Raw genomic sequence first — 21095 nt, forward strand, 5'->3', positions numbered from 1 at the left:
AATTACATTATATTAATTAAATTAAATTAATTCCAATTTTTATTTTAATTAAATTAAATAAATAGAATTAAATTTATTAAATTAAATTAATTAAATTAACTTAATTACATTTTTTTTAAAAAGATATACTTACCTATACTTACGTTGTAATGGCCTGCGTTGTAATAGTATCTGCTATGTAATGACATGCGTTGTAAAGGCATCCGATGTAATGGATCCTGCGTTGTAAAAATTGCGTTGTCACGGTCTGCGTTGTAAAATAACGTGTTGTAACGTCATAGATCCCTCTGTTAGGTCTAGTTACCAACCACCTCTAACCTCACCTCACAGCTAACCATTCACAAACAATGTTTATATACCAATTGCAAATATATAAAAAAAAATGTATGCAAAGCATTGTCATTTACAATGCCAGTAACTCAAACTTTAATGCTGGAGACCTATTGCATTGTAAATGCTTGTTATATATGGGGACAATGTCAGCCCCACGCCATGAATCTGGGATTGGCACACCTCTAGCAATAGCATTTGTGAGAATAAAATATAATCTGTCCAGTTCTTCTTGTCCAATTTATAAATATCGGCCGGAATACAATCCGGGCCGGGGGTCTTCCCTGCTCGGACCCTCTTCAATACGCTTTCAATCTCTCTTTTCCTGAATGTAAGGACAACCTCACTAATAACCTAAGGGTAAGCTATTACGTTGCTATTTAGGGAGGCAAATTGGGCTTGATAAAGCTCCACCCAGAGTTCTGGGGGTACATTATTAACTGGTACAGAGTCGATCACACCACTACCCCACTTTACTATTTGTCGAAACTTTGTCCAGCTCTTCCCCCCACTAGCATTAGAGTAGGCTCACCCATGTATCCTCGTCAAAGTTCTTCTTTACCTGCGCTTGTACTTTCTTATAATTTGCCCTTGCTATTTTAACCTCATGTGGAGCTCCTATTTTAATTGTATTTGAGAGATGCTAAATGCAGCTCCACAATCCTCATCGTACCATTTGGCCGATTTTTCTTTACAATATGCCTATGCAGTCTTCTATTTTTTGTAAAAAGGGACTTTAATTTAGCAAATAAGTCCTGGTAAACCTTCATAAGGTCTGGGAAAAAGTTGTCCTGGGTATCTCCAGAGCCAAGCCGTGTTAAAGTTTGTTGAATTGCCGACTTAATCTGCTTTAGGGCACCTTCGTCTTCAGAGACTACTGCCCACTTCAGCCGACGGGAATCTTGGGTCATAATTACATCTCCTATGTCGCTTACCAAAGCAACACTATGGTGATCCATACCCTTCCTAACTAAAGTTAATAAAAGAGGGTCATGGTCACTTTCCGGTCTGTGGTAAAACCTGCATATCCACAAATCTGGGAAATAGCTCCAGACTAAGTAGGATGTAATCCATTATACTACCTCTAATCCCATTGGAGAAGGTATTAATGCCTTCTATATCTGAGGGAGATCTCCCATAGGTAGCCCTTACCCCCCTCCCCAAGGATAAACTTTTCAGCTACAACGCCGCATCAGACCACTTATTAATAGGCGGCAGCGATAAAGACGGTATCCCCTAGTTCCGATCTTCCTCCATGCTAAGACTATGATCATCTAAGCCTAAGGGCTCGAATGTAGAGTTCAAATCGCCTGCAACAACCAAGACGTCTAAACTAACCAGATCATTTATGTGTCCAAGAGAGCAATAGTTGGTGAGGCTTTCCCCCGCAATCCCTCTCGCATACACATTAAGTAATATGAAATCTGGCTCATCCTCTAAACTGATCTTGATAGCAAGAATGTCTGGACTATCTATTGGTAATTCCTCTATATGGATCAATGGTTGTTGCTTGACCCATATTAACTGTCCCCCACTAGGTCTCCCCCTGGGATTTGCAATTGCAGCTTTGCCAAAAGCAAGGTATCCTGGGCGGTAGATCATATCCACCGACCAGGTCTCCTGGAAGGCAATAACATCATATCCTTCAATAAAACTTGATAATTCGTGAGACAGTGTCTTAGTCATTAGGCCGGCAATATTCCAAAATACCAGGGAAATCTGTGTTGATTGCATACCCTGGACAATTGTAGTAGACGATGAGGGCCCTAAGTGAACCTGACACTTATCCTCCATTTGGTGGAAGTTCCTTTTGGGGCAATGGGGTGGTATGGCACAGCTATCATAGTGCTCCTCTAGATTCAAGGTACATGAAGGTAGTCAATCATATAGGTCTAGATCAGATAATGGAGCAAATCTATTAGACTAAGAGACCTCTACTAATCTTTGTGCCGCTCCAGAGGTAACCCATTTTTGCCTATCTATACCTTGCTGTTTCAACACATTTGGAGGCCGGGAACCCGGTATATAGAAGTACCCTAGTGGTAAGATGCACACTCTATTGGTATGTCCTCCCGGCACCCCTCCCAGATTCTCCAACAAAAACCTTGTAATATGTACATTGTTAAAATTAACGACAACACAATCACCATTCCAGTCTTTCCTAGCAGTCCCTATCCACGGTGTTCGTCTAGCCATGATCATATGCTGATCAAGACCTTCATCCCATATCCCAATGTCTTTAAGACAAGTGTTGAACCAATGCAGTGCTTTAAATAATAATTGTTCAGTGGTTTCTTTCTGAGCTGCCCGCAATGGAGGAACGTTCGTCAGCACAACCACCAGGGGTGCAGCTGCCCGGGGGAAGGTTAAAAGTAGTAAAGTCCGGATGAACAGTGTTGTAATTCAAGTCCCTGTTTCTCTGTGGTCCTACAATTGTGCTTGCTTGTTTGTCCAAAGAAGAATTTTTACAATTAGTATTTTTGGTTGTAGCTGTTACTGTTAGCAGATTGGCATCAACTGGGGTGCTGATAATTGACTGAGCAAATTCTCCTGATGAATAGGTGGGCAACACTTCCATGCATAGGAGTTATGCCCTTGTGTGGTACAGGGACTATATCTTTAGCCACCCCAGGGGCAATATGTTTTGTTGCTCCTAAACACGGAGGATTAGATTTGGCTGTAACCAATTCTGGAACCTTATTCCCCATGTTGCTAGATGTATTCTCAGCTACAGATTTTGATTGAACGAAGTAATCCTTTAGGACAGAGAAGCCTTTCTTAACCTGAGATTCAGTGTTCCCCAAGTGTTCCTCAATTCGACTCAATCTATAAGTAACGGGGTTAATAAGGTTACCAATACATTTTCCAATTTCCTCCCTTGAATTCAAGCCGGGGCCACCCATAGAGGCAAAGTAAAAATCCAAAAGGGCAGTGTCAGTATATCTTGTAAAGCGCAATCATCCACTAGGACTCGTCTTCCATTTTTGTTAATCCTCTGCACTTTAACGGTCACTGGTCTCTGTGGCCCACCCCCCTTTTTCCTTTTTGCTGCAGGGTCGGGGGTCGATTGATTAGTTACGTTTTTAGTTTTAGACGTGGTTCTGGCGGACGTTCGTGAGGGCACTGTATTCGCAGTTTTAGTTACGACTGCAGGTGATGGTACGACAACCTCCAATGGCCTGATTAGGGGAATCTCAGAGCCGATCTCATCAGTAGGCATAGGTGTAATAAGGCTGGAAACAGAATGGGCTGGAGAACGAGCTGTTTTGTTGCGAATCCAGGGACAAACAGTGCTCTATTATAGCAATTTATTTTTCCAAAACAGACGTGGCCCTTTATATAAATTGATCTAGGGTCCCCACCACGCTGCCACCAGTAAGAGCACCTACCCTCTTCCCTTCACGCTTGGTCATCTTGTTGTCAGTAACAAAATCCACACAAGCAGCTGTGTCACTATACTCAAGATTTAAAAGCACATTTTTCTATTTATTTTTCTTTCTTTTTTCTCCCAAACTGATCTTACTATGAGATTGTAGTTAGAGGAGGGCTCAGCCCGGCCTCCGACGGGCCTGGGCTTCGCCCGCGCGCGTCCCGCGAAGCGGGAGCGGCGAGGAGTGATATAGCCCCCTGCAGGCACCGGTGAGGGCGGTCACGACACTCGAGCTGCTGGGACCTGGAGTCCCTCGTACGCTGGGACCTGGAGTCCCTCGTACGCTGGGACCTTGCACTCTTTGTCCCCCTAATCAATATAAAAAACAACAAAAGTGTGAGGCCAATCGAAGAAGAGGTACCAGCACAAAGAATCACTCTTGTTTAAAAAACCTCACTCACCAACCTAGTTTGTGACCTACTTCATCATTGGGTCCCCACCAGAGAGGCCGAATGCCTCCATGTTGTGCTACGACGCCTGTGTTACAGCGGAGCAGGTATTGGTAGGGTGATGTGAGTGCAACAGTGAAGATGTGCAGGTTAAAAGATGCCTCGGTTTATTCCCAGAAGAATTTTAATGGTGGAAAACCAGGTATCATTAAAAACAAGTGATGCAGATGTTCGCCAGCTTGCTAAATTGACCAGGCACATCCTGTGTAAACTAAGTACAAAGAATGGTCAACATGTTTCTGCTTAAGAAGTGCAATTTGGTGAAGCATTCGTCAGGAACGACCCTCCACGGCGGTATGCGCACGCTAAGGGGCACCCTAACCTGCTGGGAATGTAACAAACAAACTCAGAGTTTATCAGTTGAGGCCTTCAGGATTTCCGAAAGCCGGTAAAAACTGTAAGAATAAACACACATAAAAACAAACTTGTTGAGATCCGTAATACCGTAATTCTGGTATTCCTGGATCTTGAGTGTTTACAACCTCATGCTTTTGAACACTGTTTAACGCTTAGTGGTATGCTAAGGAAAACTCCAATTAGGGTACCCGTGTCAGTGACAGTAAGTTTAGCACAAACTCTCTGTGTCACACACTCGCATGCGGAGGGGTCTGTTTAGTGGGTGGAACCCCATTGCCAGTGCAGCACTACTTATTGTGCACGCTGTGTGCATTATCAATGATGCCTTTGGGTTTCATGACAGTGGCTAACCCGTAAAAGCGGGAGTTGTGGAGGAACTCGCTTATCATAAAGATGGCAGTAGAATTTAAAAGCATGGAAAAGGAAGGGCTTACGTGAAGTAAAGACTGACTTCATGTCATGGGTCAAGGTGGGGGCTATCGACGCTATTCAGAATCTATTTGGGGCAAAGAAAACTACGTCAGAAAAGAAGGGAATCCGACCTGCGAGTGTGACACACAGCGTTAGTGCTAAACTTACTGTCACTGACACGGGTACCTTAATTTGAGTTTTCCTTAGCATACCACTAAGCATTAAACATCCGCATCACAGTTTTTTGCACAGGGGTGGAATAATCCTGAGAGGGGTAGGGGCGGCTGCGTGGTTGCGGTGTCTCCTCTATGACCGTCTGCTAACCATTTAGCTACCCACTGCAGTTGTGCAGCCAGGTAGCAATGCTCTAGATTTGGGGCTGCTAGCCCTCCTTGATCTGTGGATAGATAGAGCTTGTTTATCGCTACTTGGTGTCTGGAGTTTCCCCATAGAAAGTCTTTAATCCGTTTTTCCAACGGGCTACAGATAGAAGGGGGGACATACAACGGTAGATTCATGAAGTAATATAAGAATCGGTGCAAGATCACCATTTTTGTGAGGGCTACCCTTCCTGTCACATGCTCCAGAATACTATCAGAGAGCAGACAACGGCTAAGGCTCTGCAGAGGTTACCATCTAGTAAAACCGCTGAGTTCCTGTTTTATCGAACTATGAGGTAGCAGAATGTGCCTGCGCTCAATTGCACCTGTACCCTATTGAGAACATAGCCCGGGTCCCTGCATTGCTCACTGAAGGAGTAGATACAGGACTTGAGAGGCGTTCCGCCTCACCCCCGATATGGAGGCAAAGTTTCCCAAGTGCGTGTGCCAGCTGCTGGGAAATTTGGCTGATGTTTTTTATGTACAGCAGGAGATCGACTGCGTTCAGGGATATTGTTTGAGTGCCATCCTTCAGTGTGATACCATCTCTCATCTCAGATCGGAATGCCTCTGCCAACGGCTCAATAGCTAATGAGAAGAGCAATGCGAAGAGTAGTGGGGATAGTGGGCATCCCTGCCTGGTCCCCCTCCCCACCCGCACTGGGTCCGATATGTAGGGGCCTGTTATAACTCGTGCCAACGGTGCGTTGTATAGGAATCGTACCATGCGCCGGAATGTGTCCCCCAAATTATATATCGCCAGTACGGCGAATAGGTATCCCCACTCCAAATAGTCAAAAGCTTTCTCAAGATCTAATATTAGGCAACCTGCACGTGGCCAGTGATTTACTGAGTAAGTTGCAACCCTGAAGAAACGCCTCAGGTTCAGTGAGGTGCTCCGGGAGGGTACAAATCCATTCTGGTCTGTGTTAACCAGGGTGGTAACTAATTGTGCGAGCCTGTCAGCCAGAATTTTCGCCACTATCTTATAATCTACATTGAGAAGAGCTAGTGGCTAGTATGATCCCAGTTCTGTAGGATCCTTTTCAAGCTTGGGCAATGACACCAGGTTTGCCTCCCGCATGGACTGGGGGAGCCTTTGATCGCTCAGAGCCGTTGTGTACAGTGCATGTAGGTGGGGAGTAAGCGTTATAGCATATGCCTTCTAGAATTCTGCTGGGAACCCGTCTGAGCCAGGCGTTTTTCCATTTGCTAACGCTGTTATCGGACTACGGATTTCCTCAAACGTTATAAGTTCATTTAGCAACTCCCTCTGCACCAGCGTTGTTTCTGGTAGGTGCACAGAGTCTAAAAACATAGGTAGCGGTCTTTCTTCGTAGTAACCTGCAGATTGGTACAGTGCAGTGTAGTGGTGTGTAATTGCTGCGTGTATTTCGTGTTGTGTGTATACAACCTGCCCTGCTTCCATTCTTAAGGCACCTATAGGTTGGTGTGTTTGCGCTTGGTGCAGCAACCACGCTATGGTTTTGCCCGCCCGTATGTGTGCGTGCCGAGTGCGATGCGTAGTTGTGGCAGCAGAGCCGCTCTAGCAGGTCTGCGTGTTCAGCCCTTAGTGTTTCCAGATGCCTCGTATCTCTACTATCTGCTGATTCTTTTGTCTCCTGGCTTAAGTGCTGTCGCTCTACTTTACTGAGCGCCTCGTTCAATTGCTTGCGTATGTTCCAAGTGATCCCCGGACAGTGTCCTCTTAATGTCACTTTGCAGCATCCCATTTGAGTAGGGTGTCCCCTGTGGAATTATAGTTTGTTTCGATGTGTTCAAGTATTGCTATCCTCAGGGAGGAGCAAAACACTTGATCTTCTAGCGCTGCTGGTTGAAGCTGCCATGAGTGGATCGGGGAAGGCCCTACATCCCATGTGAGCTGCAGGAGCTGGGGGTTATGGTATGAGTGTGTCCGCCCTACGTTTTCAGTATGTTTGATGAGTGGGGGGAGGGCGGGTGACCCAACCATTCGTTCCAACCGGATGTCGAGGTCATGCACTGGAGAGTAGAACAAGTATGTTTGTGTATTGGGGTTAAGGGTCCGCCATATGTCTGTCATCGACTAGTTTGACAGGCACTCCGACAGGGCCTGAGTGTTTGATTGATTCAGATGCTCCGTCCATCACCACCCCCTTTTGTACTGCTGTTCTACATTTGGGGCATGTATGTATGTCTTTTAAGAATACGTATCTTCCCTCTGGGTCTATGTCCGCCTCCTTCCCCGCGTATGGGACTCCTGTCTTTATCCATATTAATGCCCCTTGTGCATGGGAAGAGTAATTAGTGCTGTATACTTGTCCCCTCCAGTGTTTGCATAGGCGGTCAGCGTCTATTTGGATGATGTGTGTTTCCTGTAGAAAGGCTATTTTTGTGTGCCTGCGCTGGAGATTTGAATATACGGAGCATCTGTGAATGGGCGTATGCATACCCCTCACATTCCATGTCAGGATATTGGTCTGTGCCATGAGCATGTTATAAGGCCCCCTGAATGGGGAGAAAGCAGAAATGTAGTCTGGTCCGAGTTACCATTTGGAGCTTCTTGGGATGTGATAAACATAACGAGGACTAGGGATTCAAACATAGTGTGCAGAACGATATGAGGGCGAACTTGTAGTCAATGCTCGTCCAAACTGTAGAGCAGAACAGTGGCAACCGTTATGTTAGGTGTGATTAATTGCGAGGGTGCGTGCTATGAACCTGTGCGTGTTAGGCATCCCCTCAATATTTTCTAAGGGTAGTTAATGATCCCCTGTGTGTTAAGGATGTGATCGTGGGCATGTCTAAGCTAGTGGGAAGGGCGCCCTGCGCGGGTGTTGTGTTTCCTATTGCATGCAGAGCGGGCTCGCTGCGTACCTAAGCATGCACCCATTGGAGCAGGTTTTGTAAGCAAATCAATATGACAGGTACATAAAACTATGGAAGGATACACTTATCAAGTCAATTGCTGAATGTTCAGATTATGTTGTCTGAGGTCTGTGGTGTGATGTCCGGCAACTGGATGGAGTTTCGGGTTTCGGATTGTGGGTGATGACCCTGCCACGCGCTGGGAGAGGATAGAACTTGCCTCAAGTTCGGAGGTCTGCGGATTGGCCCGGATAGCTGCAGCTACATGAAGGGCCTCCTGTCTGGCTATCAACATCTGTTCCATATCAGGGATTGCTGCCTGTGATCTTGTTTGCTTTGGGCTTCCACCTCTACTTCGTCGGCGGTTTCATCTACCTCGTCAAGGCGATTGCGTGTCCACGAATGGTTTGGGCTCCGGTAATAGCCCTGATTCCTCCAGCCAGTCCCAGACTTCGGAGGATGTGTCAAATAATCGAGTTTGTTCTTTTGCAACAACCCGGTGCGCCTGTTGCACCACAAACTAGGGTGATAATGCATCTTCTGGGAGTAGTTCCCGTAGCCAGTGCTCAACATATGGGACAGGGTTGTGTCCTTCCTCTTCCTCCGGCAGGTCCACTATGCGCATGTTGTTGCGACGCGAGCGGCCTTCCACGTCTTCTAGCCTGTCTTCTAGAATATTTACTTGGTCCATGATGTCTTGTAGAGCTGCTGCATGACTGTGGGTGGCTGGCCTCAGCTCTAGCAGGGCTTGTCCATTAATCTGGAACTTGTCTGACAGTTTGCGATGGTCGGCTTGCAGTGACGTTAAGTCAGATGCAACCATATCTATTTTGGACTCTAGTGAGGGCCGGACAGCACCTATTTTCCCCACCCCAGCTAGGTCAGAGCAAATTTTTGGTTTAGAGCGCCAGATTTGGGGTCTCTCCTGCACATTCGTCTCCCGTTCGTTGTGTCCCCTTTGGCCTTCGAGTGTGCGGCAGGTTGCTGTGCATTTGTACGTAGGTGACTCATGACTAATTTCTGTGCAGAGGGCATATAGGTGATCAGGGGGACACCTGTCTGGAGCCTCAAATTAAGCCAGAGTGGTCGCCGACCATGCACGGCAGGAGGGATTCACAAAGTTTCTGCGATTTATCATCTGTTGCCAGGTGGCTGGTCTAGTGCGGTTTCACTCCTTCTCTTTATGGGCTTTAACACTCGCAAGCGCCAGAGTTCCTTCCAATTTGTGAGAGTGCTCCTCAAGTTAACAGCATGTAACCTACGAGCTGTGCATGTGCAGAGCCTTGTCCCCTTCCTACGGATGGGGAAGTAGCAGATAGGAAGTCCACTGTTAGAGCCTCTTTTTTTACAAGGTGCCCAACACTTATTTACATTGCTTCCTTGGGGCTTTAGATAGCAAACAGATTTCAAAGTCTCATGGGATCATACGCGGTATCAGTCTGCTTGTGGCAAAGGGTCCTGGGGTTTGGTCCCTCATCGTTGCTGTGAAAAGTAGCTTTGATGTGCGCACAGGGTCGGCGGTGGAGTAATCATCCGGTGTGTCGCGCCGCCTATCCTCGCTCGATGCGAGTGCCAGATCCGGCCTCACGCAGATCCTCCAGCGGTGGCACGGTCACGGCGAGCACCCTCCACTAAGCGAGCTCTGGGTGATGCAGGCCACCAGCTCCGCCTCCACAACGGCCTAGCTGTAATGGCCAGGTAAGCGGATTCCCCCCAGGTGGTCTCAGTTCAGGGCTCGCTTCCCCAGGCCATGGGTATGAGACTGCTGCGCACCTGGCGCAGGCCCCTGCACTCTCACCTTCACACTGGGGTCGCACCGACCGCTGCCGCTTGTCAGATTCTTTGTGTGGGCCAGTGAGATTATGCTGAAACAGTGTCAGGCGCTGCTTGCTGCAGACTCTGACCTTGCCATCCTTCTCAGCTTATTTTGGCGTCCCCGGCACCGATTTCCGTGGTTGTGCTAGATCAGCCCGACCCCTCTCCTACTTCCGCCGAGCTCCGCACCCAGCTACCAGAGCACAGGGTTTCTTTACTGCGGTCGCAGGGCAGCGTTTCTTCACTGCAGCGGGATTCCTTGCTGCATACCCAGTCTCCGACTCTGCACATCCGCGCCGAGCCTCTCTGTCGTTGCCACTACCACACGTCTTAGCTGTATACTATCTCCCCATTCAAAGGAGTGCGTGGCGGAGTTCTCCCCCACCTGCAGCCTGTGCTCATTTCAGTTTTTTCTTTGAGGAGCTCGCGGCAGGGCCGCCCGTGCAGCTGCAGTGCAGTTCCTTATCACACAGCTGCTTCGCTTTACCAAGTATGATCCCTGGTATGCCAGAGGTTAATTTTTCCTAGTTTTGGTCCAACAGATCGTAGTTACATGTGTTTTAACAGGATAATAGAGGTGATGTGAGCAGAGGGTTAAAGGCTCGCGTCCGCCATCTTGGATGGCTAGCCACGCCCGACGTGACCCTATTTTCTTTTGCATTATTTTTACCTCTAAAAAAACAATGGTGGGGCAAGTGGATTTTGTCTCTACTTACACTAAATGGCAGGTTTTGCTAAGCTGATTACGGCAAATGTGCATCTTTTGTGTGGACCTTCCCATGTACCTCTGAGATAAGGACTCCATCAACTTTGGTGGAATAATTTATGCACAGCTGTATGCTCATAAATGATTATTTTTATTCAAAATGTGTTGGGTACTGAGTGAGGAAAGGCAAGAGGTTGTTGTGGCAGGGTTAGGACACATTCAAAACCCCTCTTGTGTTAAGAGGCCAATTAATTCTAATAACTCTGATTTCAGCAATCTGTCAGATATTATCAGTCATTGGTTTTTCCCGTTTCAGACCAGAGTGACAATCACACTCAAATCTTTAGTCTCAGGGCCACTGTGAGAATGAAATGTAATGATGAGTGAAGTGTGGAACGAATGAAGGGAATTTGTTTAAACAGCCTGATAAAAGTTTAACTGATGTCAAACTGCTATAGAGGTCTACCAGCATTCAATGAATACTATTACATTTAAAAACTGACCCGATATAGGTTATAAAAAAACAGTACGATAATGTTTGGGAAATAGGTGGCAATGACTGCAGAAGCAATGCGCTTGGACAAGGGAACACTAAGTTCTTTGAAGTAAAGTGGGCTACCATGTCATAAGAGCTACTGTTTTTAGGTCTCACCCGAGATACCGCATGCGCTGCCGCTTAGGAGGCTATTGTTCTTACAGGCTTTGGGACCATTCAGGTTTCACACCTTTAGATTCGAAACACACACTACCTTCAATTGAACTCCAACAAGCAGCAAACAAAAGGTGGGCGTTGGATGTGAATTCCCCATCACAAAGTTTTAAAACTTAGAGGCTGTTTCTAGTATTCAAAACCAGAGGTGCTGCAGTCTGCATTATCTGAAGAAAACTAACGTCTTATATCCCTGCTTTCAAGTATTGCAGACGTTCTGAGATCAGACATGACAATATCAGTTACAGTCACATACGATTATATTTGGAAAGAGATTAACAGACGAGCCATTCTAATATAATTTTTTAAGGGGGGGTCGGGGGGAGAGAAAATCCCAAATACACAGAATGTGCTTGTAGTGTGAGATTGAGTAAATACTGATACATTTCCAAAGTACACAGCAACAGCACGTAATGGAAAGTCATTAATTCAGAACAACTAGGCAATGTTCCACAGATAGGATGACAACCATTTCCTTTCTTAGAGTAACACTAAAAGGAAAATTATTCTGTTAATTTAGTTTTTTGTTGGCCATTCATACAAATATTGTGCCATTTAAATATGCAGTGTTAATGGTTAATTTCAGGATGATTTGATGCCAAGTGCAGTACACTTCTAAAACAAACAAAAAACAGTTTGGAAAACAAAAGCAACTACCCCAGCAAACACTTCCTGTTCAAATCCATTCAAATCGAATAATTTTTTTAAGTATTGTAAGTGTATTTAATAGCGCATATTACTCCTGAGGCGATGTTGGAGCACTTCAAAAAGCCTAGAAAATGTACGTGAAGATCGATGGGATTTGGTAGTACCCTTTATTTTGGTACGTTAAATGCTATCCAACCACCCAGGCCACTGAACCATTAGACTGAAGTAAGCCGGGCTAATTATGAAAATTACTGCTGCTTTTTTTTTTTAGCTTGAACTCCATAATTTCATTTACTTAAAAGGCACCAAACCACGAAACTGAGAATACTCATAATAGAGAGTGAGGGTTACAACTATAATGATATAGAACGCTTGCACACTTATCTCAATATAGCCATGCATTCCTCTGGGAGGTCAAGTCAAGTCAAGTCATAAAATTTATATAGCGCACTAAATACCCAGAGGGTCTCAAGGCGCTTAGGGAGGGGAGGAGGATTACTTGTCAAATATCCACGTTTTAAGTTGCTTTCTGAATGCTAGGTGGTTCTGGGTAAGGCGAAGGTAAGTGGAAAGTGAGTTCCATGTTTTAGCTGCCAGGTATGAGAAGGATCTACCTCCCATGGTGGTCTTGTTGATGCGAGGTACAGTGGCGAGGGCTTGGTTGGAAGATCGTAGTTGGCGGGAGGGGGTGTAGAAGGACAGTCGTGAGTTGAGGCATTCTGGTCCGATTTCGTAGAGTGCTTTGTGTGCGTGGGTTAGGAGTCGGAAAGTGATCCTCTTATTGACGGGTAGCCAGTGGAGGTTTTTCAGGTGACCAGAGATGTAAAACTCTAAGACTTCAGGTCACAAATTGCGAGGTTCAACTGTTTGGGGTCTAGGTGCCTGTGTTGGCCCCGATTACGCGTGAGAAGATCTAGTGTATGTGGGAGCTTCCTGTGAGGGCTGATTGACATACAAGAGCTGTGGCCCAAGTTGGTGCCAGTAGGATAAGGGTCGTGGATACCTGCCTCATTTTTCTCACCATGTATTGGATGGAGGGGGAGGGGGCACAGTTTATCCATAGTGCATTGTCCATAGAACACAGGTACGAGTCCCTATAGGCAGATTTTTGCCATTTTGCAATTTTGGGAGTGGGGAACAGGTCTGTTGTTGGGGGTCTCCCACTTATTGGATGTAGTTGTGGTTAGGTTGGTGGAGTTCCCCCTCTTGGACTTGATGATGTATCCTGCTGAGCAGATACGCTAAGTTGTTCTTCACTCCTGGCAAATTTTCCTGAAGCAGGTGAATGTTGTTGGGATTGCCCAATGTCAAATATGTTGTGCAAGTGCAGAGAGCTCGGTAGAATGTGTGCCACCCTTCCTCTGGATGTAAAACTTGGATGTCATGTTATCTGTCTTCAGGAGTACTGTCTTCCCCCATATGATGTGGAAGAACGTTTTGAGGGCTAGTGTAATGGTCCAAGAAATCCGCAAAATAACTAGGAGTAAGCACTGACGACCAACGTTCAATGCAAAAGTATGTTAAGACCACATGCGGGAAATGCTTTGCCATTCTGAAACTACTGAGAAGCATTCCAATAGCTTGGTGCAAAACCATGGTCCAGGCCTTTATAACAAGCAGACTGGACAATGGCAATTAATTGTTTGCAGGCATGGGTGACTACCTTTTTACAAGACAGCAGTTAATCCAAAACGCAGCAACCAAGCTGATATGCAATATAGACAGGTTTGGATCTGCTTCAGCCTGTCTAACCACTCTACATTGGCTGCCTATGCGCAAACAAGCCGATTGTAAACCTTTGTGCTATGCTCATAAAGCATTACATAATGAGGGCCCAGAGATCCTACAAATAATGATAATGATAATTACGCACTTATATAGCGCACGACTACCCGGAGGCATCTCAGCGCTTGTACGAATACCGCCGAGGAACCCTTCCTGGTCTTTCGCTGTGAGGAGCCCACTCCTGGGCACCCCCAAGGTGAAGTCAGGCATCCTCAGCGTTGTTGGGTCCGTTGTAGAGATTAAGCAAGCTATTGCCCAGAGGTGCAGAGTGGGGCTCATGATCAGAATAGGCACTGAGGCGAGAATTATCAGGTCCAAGGAAATTGAGCCCGAGACTCGCCGAGGCGGGAATTGAACCCTGGACCCAGCCAGACTACTGCATCAGGGTCTGCCGCTCTAACCATTGAGCCACACTTCTCAGAGTGGAATTTTATAAACCCACTCGAGAGCTGAGATCCAGTGATTTAGCCCTGGCTAAAATCAAGAGGATAAGAAAAGCTAGATAGGCAGGCCGATCCTTTTCCTATTTGGCTGTGGTTCAGTGGAAATTCCTTCTTTCCTATGGAAATTAGTCTTAAAACCGGGCCTTTTCCAGGCTAGCAAATGCTATAATATCCTTTGTTCTGTGTGATATCTTAGTTGTTACTCAGCGTCGTGATATCCCCTAGGGGATCAGTGTTGCGCTTTAGAAATAAAATAAATAAATGTGGTTCTGAGAAAGTACGAATTAGGTAATGGAGACAAAAGTTTGATAGACCAAAATAATCAAAAATGCACCGACAGAGAACTTCAATGGACCTAAAGGAAACCAGGTTACACATTTTGACTGCATCCACCGAACAGATTTTTTTTTCCCTCAATATTTCACAAATGGGTTTCATTTGAGAACTTGGTGGTAACCACCAGTGGAAAAGACATCCAGTTCGAGAAAAATTGATAAACCTTTTTAAACATTTCTAATATAAACTGATTATGCAAGTAAGGAGAGTGCCTACCACCTTCTTATCTTCCTGAAACCCATATTCAGAATCCAAGCCAGCTCTTAGCTCAGAATCCAAGCTAGCTCATAGTTCAAACTGATAATATGTGCAGTGCAGTAAACTACAAGTTTTTTTTTTTAAGTACAACTATTTTTAAACATTTATATACAACTTAAAAAAACATTTTTAAATAAGTTCCTATACATACATAGGTGGTGAAAAGATATGTGATTACTAAATGTAGTAAAATGAAATTCGGTTTAAAGCATTAATATTTGCTAATAAATGGCATTACAGCAAGAAAAAGGAGGACACAAGAACTGCCAATAAATGGTAACAACTTAAAAACAATTTATACAGACCTACAGCATCATGAAATGTACATGCACTATTTTTCCTGACAATCTTAAGATGTCCAAAATAGTCCAGAAAAACACTTACAAATCGAGGTGGTTGTTTGCAATTTCGAGGTTCAATTTCTAGAGATTTGTTGAACAAGTAGTCTGTAAACGTTTTCTCTGATTCGTTATCCATTGGATTGAGATTTTCAAAAAACCTCTAAAATGACATATAAGAATAGTGCCAGTCACATTAGTATAAGAATTAATAAGTGAGGAACTTTGTGTGCCACAAATTACAGTTGCAAAATACAACGTATAAGGCGGAAAGTCCAACAGAAAATGTATTCAGCTACAACCTAAGTTCTTTATCAAATGTGTTTTGAATATTATCGCCAGATAAGATTCTTAATCCCATAAATGCAATTGCTTCTGGATCTCTTGCTTGGCATTGGTCATGTAAAAATACCTGGTACATACTTGTTAATTTATCAGATTACTTCACTTGAGATAAGTCTGCTGGGAACTGTGATTCACCCTGTGAGTGTCATGTTTGGTGATGCCGGTAAGACCACTGTATGAATGCCACACAGGGGTGTTATCTTGATAGCTGTATTCATCCATTTGCATTTAATTAGTTTGCTGTATCTAACTAAGACGGGTTTCCATTCTCAATATTAGTAATACTTTTGGAGTAATTCTTCATTCTTTTATACATACAAGCGCAGCATGTCAAATGCTAGTGTACCCTACAACATAAGGGAAGCTGCCAAAAACAGTGAATAAACCAAAAGACTCCGAAAACAATTCTAGTCTACACTACTCACAAACGTATTTATATCGATCCAGAAACTAATGTTCTAATGATCTCGTTCATTTCACAGTGATGCCCTGTGCAACAAAACATGAATTTTAATGCAGCAATTCTTAAATGTATTCCATACCCTTATATCAGCTTCTATTCGTAAACAGTAGGGTTGGTTTTGGTACTGCTGAATTTCTCCAGTAATTTCAGCCACTTTTCTTCTTTTACTGAAATTTATCAATTCTTTTCCTGGTCTTTTAAGAAAATCAGGATTCCCTTCTTCAGTTTTTAGAATATTTGTTAAATATATTCCTGTTAAAGAGAAAGACGATCAAAGTGTGTGTGCAGCTTGGAATGTTACACACTAAGGATACATATCACTACAATGGTATCTCTGAGAACGATACAAATTGCAACACATCATAATCCAATAAATTGTAGGCAAGACATTTACAGAAATAAAATTGGATGAATGCTGTAAACTTAAAGGCAACCCGAATTCCATTAGATATAAACCTAGGTTCTGTCTTTCTTCAGTTGAAGTGAAACACTTGTTCCTTATAAGAATGTAAACAAATGGTTGAAAATTAGCTACACTCTTAATACTTGATATTGTTCACTGGAAATATGCCTGGCGTTGATGTAGACGGCCAAAGACAGTGCAGGAGCCACAGACAAGACGGGGACTAGTGGTCAAACAATGCGATGGTTAGGCTCATTTGCCACTTGCATACTGGGTTCCATCATACTATGGCTCTGCCAAATGAGCCTAATACACCCTTTTCCCACTTGATTCTCAGAGTAGCGAGGGCAAGCAGTCAAAGGCTAGTTAGCGATCAATCAGAATACAACCAACAGACACAATAATGTAATGTCCAGCCCAGTGCTAATCTTTCGTTGATAAGTAAGTGCATTAATCTCATAGCAAAACGAAATGCTACACAGTTTAACACAGTGTTGTTTTTTCTTGTCCAAAACCCACTTAGGTGTTAAAACCCTACTGGGGCCATCTCTAGTCTAGACATGTTTATGTTTACAATCTATGGTAAACCGTATGAGCATAAGCATTAATCAAGCACAGTTGCAGTTCGCGCTGGGTTATCCCACTGGCAAATGCGTAGATCAGTTTAAAGGCTTTTGTCGCAATGAGCTTACATAAACAAACAAGCACTGGCGTTGCCAATAGGTCTCGCAGTAGGAAAGTTGGAGCTATTGGTTTTGTAAATGACAAAGCCCTTTATGTATTTAAAATGATAACCAAAGTGAAAGGCATTGTTATTTGCAATTGTAATGGCTCCAACTTTCGTACTGCGAGACCTATTGGCAACGTGAGTGGTTTTTCGTGTGTGAGTGGCGTTGTGTGTGTGAGTGGTGTTGTGTGTGTGAGTGGCGTTGTGTGTGTGAGTGGCGTTGTGTGTGTGAGTGGTGTTGTGTGTGTGAGTGGCGTTGTGTGTGTGAGTGGCGTGTGTGTGAGTGGCGTTGCCTGTGTGAGTGGCGTTGCCTGTGTGAGTGGCGTTGCGTAGTTGAGTGGCGTTGCGTAGTTGAGTGGCGTTGCGTAGTTGAGTGGCGTTGCGTAGTTGAGTGGCGTTGCGTAGTTGAGTGGCGTTGCGTAGTTGAGTGGCGTTGCGTAGTTGAGTGGCGTTGCGTAGTTGAGTGGCGTTGCGTAGTTGAGTGGCGTTGCGTAGTTGAGTGGCGTTGCGTAGTTGAGTGGCGTTGCATGTGTGAGTGGCGTTGCATGTGTGAGTGGCGTTGCATGTGTGAGTGGCGTTGCATGTGTGAGTGGCGTTGCGTAGTTGAGTGGCCTTGCGTAGTTGAGTGGCGTTGCGTAGTTGAGTGGCGTTGCGTAGTTGAGTGGCGTTGCGTAGTTGAGTGGCGTTGCATGTGTGAGTGGCCTTGCGTAGTTGAGTGGCGTTGCGTAGTTGAGTGGCGTTGCGTAGTGGAGTGGCGTTGCGAGTGGAGTGGCGTTGCGTAGTGGAGTGGCGTTGCGTAGTGGAGTGGCGTTGCGTAGTGGAGTGGCGTTGCGTAGTGGAGTGGCGTTGCGTAGTGGAGTGGCGTTGCGTAGTTGAGTGGCGTTGCGTAGTTGAGTGGCGTTGCGTAGTTGAGTGGCGTTGCGTAGTTGAGTGGCGTTGCGTAGTTGAGTGGCGTTGCGTAGTTGAGTGGGGTTGCGTAGTTGAGTGGCGTTGCATGTGTTAGTGGCGTTGCGTGGTTGAGTGGCGTTGCATGTGTGAGTGGCGTTGCATGTGTGAGTGGCGTTGCATGTGTGAGTGGCGTTGCGTGGTTGAGTGGCGTTGCGTGGTTGAGTGGCGTTGCATGTGTGAGTGGCGTTGCATGTGTGAGTGGCCTTGCGTAGTTGAGTGGCCTTGCGTAGTTGAGTGGCGTTGCGTAGTTGAGTGGCGTTGCGTAGTGGAGTGGCGTTGCGTAGTTGAGTGGCGTTGCGTAGTTGAGTGGCGTTGCGTAGTTGAGTGGCGTTGCATGTGTGAGTGGCGTTGCGTAGTTGAGTGGCGTTGCGTAGTTGAGTGGCGTTGCGTAGTTGAGTGGCGTTGCGTAGTTGAGTGGCGTTGCGTAGTTGAGTGGCGTTGCGTAGTTGAGTGGCGTTGCGTAGTTGAGTGGCGTTGCGTAGTTGAGGGGCGTTGCATGTGTGAGTGGCGTTGCGTAGTTGAGTGGCGTTGCGTAGTTGAGTGGCGTTGCGTAGTTGAGTGGCGTTGCGTAGTTGAGTGGCGTTGCGTAGTTGAGTGGCGTTGCGTAGTTGAGTGGCGTTGCGTAGTTGAGTGGCGTTGCGTAGTTGAGTGGCGTTGCATAGTTGAGTGGCGTTGCATGTGTGAGTGGCCTTGCGTAGTTGAGTGGCCTTGCGTAGTTGAGTGGCCTTGCGTAGTTGAGTGGCCTTGCGTAGTTGAGTGGCGTTGCGTAGTTGAGTGGCGTTGCGTAGTGGAGTGGCGTTGCGTAGTGGAGTGGCGTTGCGTAGTTGAGTGGCGTTGCGTAGTTGAGTGGCGTTGCGTAGTTGAGTGGCGTTGCGTAGTTGAGTGGCGTTGCGTAGTTGAGTGGCGTTGCGTGGTTGAGTGGCGTTGTGTGGTTGAGTGGCGTTGCGTAGTTGAGTGGCGTTGCGTGGTTGAGTGGATTTGCATGTGTGAGTTGCGTTGCGTGGTTGAGTGGCGTTGCGTAGTTGAGTGGCGTTGCGTAGTTGAGTGGCGTTGCGTAGTTGAGTGGCGTTGCGTAGTTGAGTGGCGTTGCGTAGTTGAGTGGCGTTGCGTAGTTGAGTGGCGTTGCGTAGTTGAGTGGCGTTGCGTAGTTGAGTGGCGTTGCGTAGTTGAGTGGCGTTGCGTAGTTGAGTGGCGTTGCGTAGTTGAGTGGCGTTGCGTAGTTGAGTGGCGTTGCATGTGTGAGTGGCGTTGCGTGGTTGAGTGGCGTTGCGTGGGTGAGTGGCGTTGCATGTGTGAGTGGCGTTGCATGTGTGAGTGGCCTTGCGTAGTTGAGTGGCCTTGCGTAGTTGAGTGGGGTTGCGTAGTTGAGTGGGGTTGCGTAGTTGAGTGGCGTTGCATGTGTTAGTGGCGTTGCGTGGTTGAGTGGCGTTGCATGTGTGAGTGGCGTTGCATGTGTGAGTGGCGTTGCATGTGTGAGTGGCGTTGCGTGGTTGAGTGGCGTTGCGTGGTTGAGTGGCGTTGCATGTGTGAGTGGCGTTGCATGTGTGAGTGGCGTTGCATGTGTGAGTGGTGTTGCATGTGTGAGTGGTGTTGCATGTGTGAGTGGTGTTGCATGTGTGAGTGGCGTTGCATGTGTGAGTGGCGTTGCGTAGTTGAGTGGGGTTGCGTAGTTGAGTGGCGTTGCATGTGTGAGTGGCGTTGCGTGGTTGAGTGGAGTTGCATGTGTGAGTGGCGTTGCGTGGTTGAGTGGCGTTGCGTAGTTGAGTGGCGTTGCATGTGTGAGTGGCGTTGCATGTGTGAGTGGCGTTGCATGTGTGAGTGGCGTTGCATGTGTGAGTGGCGTTGCATGTGTGAGTGGCGTTGCATGTGTGAGTGGCGTTGCATGTGTGAGTGGCGTTGCATGTGTGAGTGGCGTTGCATGTGTGAGTGGCGTTGCATGTGTGAGTGGCGTTGCATGTGTGAGTGGCGTTGCATGTGTGAGTGGCGTTGCATGTGTGAGTGGCGTTGCGTAGTTGAGTGGCGTTGCGTAGTTGAGTGGCGTTGCGTAGTTGAGTGGCGTTGCATGTGTGAGTGGCGTTGCATGTGTGAGTGGCGTTGCATGTGTGAGTGGCGTTGCATGTGTGAGTGGCGTTGCATGTGTGAGTGGCGTTGCGTAGTTGAGTGGCGTTGCGTAGTTGAGTGGCGTTGCGTAGTTGAGTGGCGTTGCATGTGTGAGTGGCGTTGCATGTGTGAGTGGCGTTGCATGTGTGAGTGGCGTTGCATGTGTGAGTGGCGTTGCATGTGTGAGTGGCGTTGCATGTGTGAGTGGCGTTGCATGTGTGAGTGGCGTTGCATGTGTGAGTGGCCTTGCGTAGTTGAGTGGCCTTGCGTAGTTGAGTGGGGTTGCGTAGTTGAGTGGCGTTGCATGTGTGAGTGGCGTTGCGTGGTTGAGTGGAGTTGCATGTGTGAGTTGCGTTGCGTGGTTGAGTGGCGTTGCGTAGTTGAGTGGCGTTGCATGTGTGAGTGGCGTTGCATGTGTGAGTGGCGTTGCATGTGTGAGTGGCGTTGCATGTGTGAGTGGCGTTGCATGGTTGAGTGGAGTTGCATGTGTGAGTTGCGTTGCGTGGTTGAGTGGCGTTGCGTAGTTGAGTGGCGTTGCATGTGTGAGTGGCGTTGCATGTGTGAGTGGCGTTGCATGTGTGAGTGGCGTTGCATGTGTGAGTGGCCTTGCGTAGTTGAGTGGCCTTGCGTAGTTGAGTGGGGTTGCGTAGTTGAGTGGGGTTGCGTAGTTGAGTGGCGTTGCATGTGTGAGTGGCGTTGCGTGGTTGAGTGGAGTTGCATGTGTGAGTTGCGTTGCGTGGTTGAGTGGCGTTGCGTAGTTGAGTGGCGTTGCATGTGTGAGTGGCGTTGCATGTGTGAGTGGCGTTGCATGTGTGAGTGGCGTGGCATGTGTGAGTGGCGTTGCATGTGTGAGTGGCGTTGCATGTG

The 21095-nt window shown here is 46.5% G+C and overlaps 1 protein-coding gene across 1 annotated transcript in view; it reads right to left on the bottom strand.

Annotated features, from left to right (window-relative positions):
• The window catches only part of SOS2 (SOS Ras/Rho guanine nucleotide exchange factor 2), a 372731-nt gene that overhangs the window by 49512 nt on the left and 302124 nt on the right, over positions 1-21095 (bottom strand). Inside the window, exons 18-19 of the mRNA XM_086937294.1 lie at positions 16130-16302; positions 15289-15405 (exon numbers count right to left, since the gene is read on the bottom strand). Coding sequence (XP_086793420.1) covers positions 15289-15405; positions 16130-16302 — 290 coding nt within the window. The remainder of the gene's footprint in view (positions 1-15288; positions 15406-16129; positions 16303-21095) is intronic.

This window comes from Lissotriton vulgaris, chromosome 9 (assembly GCF_964263255.1).
Source record: "Lissotriton vulgaris chromosome 9, aLisVul1.2, whole genome shotgun sequence".
NCBI lineage: Eukaryota > Metazoa > Chordata > Amphibia > Caudata > Salamandridae > Lissotriton > Lissotriton vulgaris.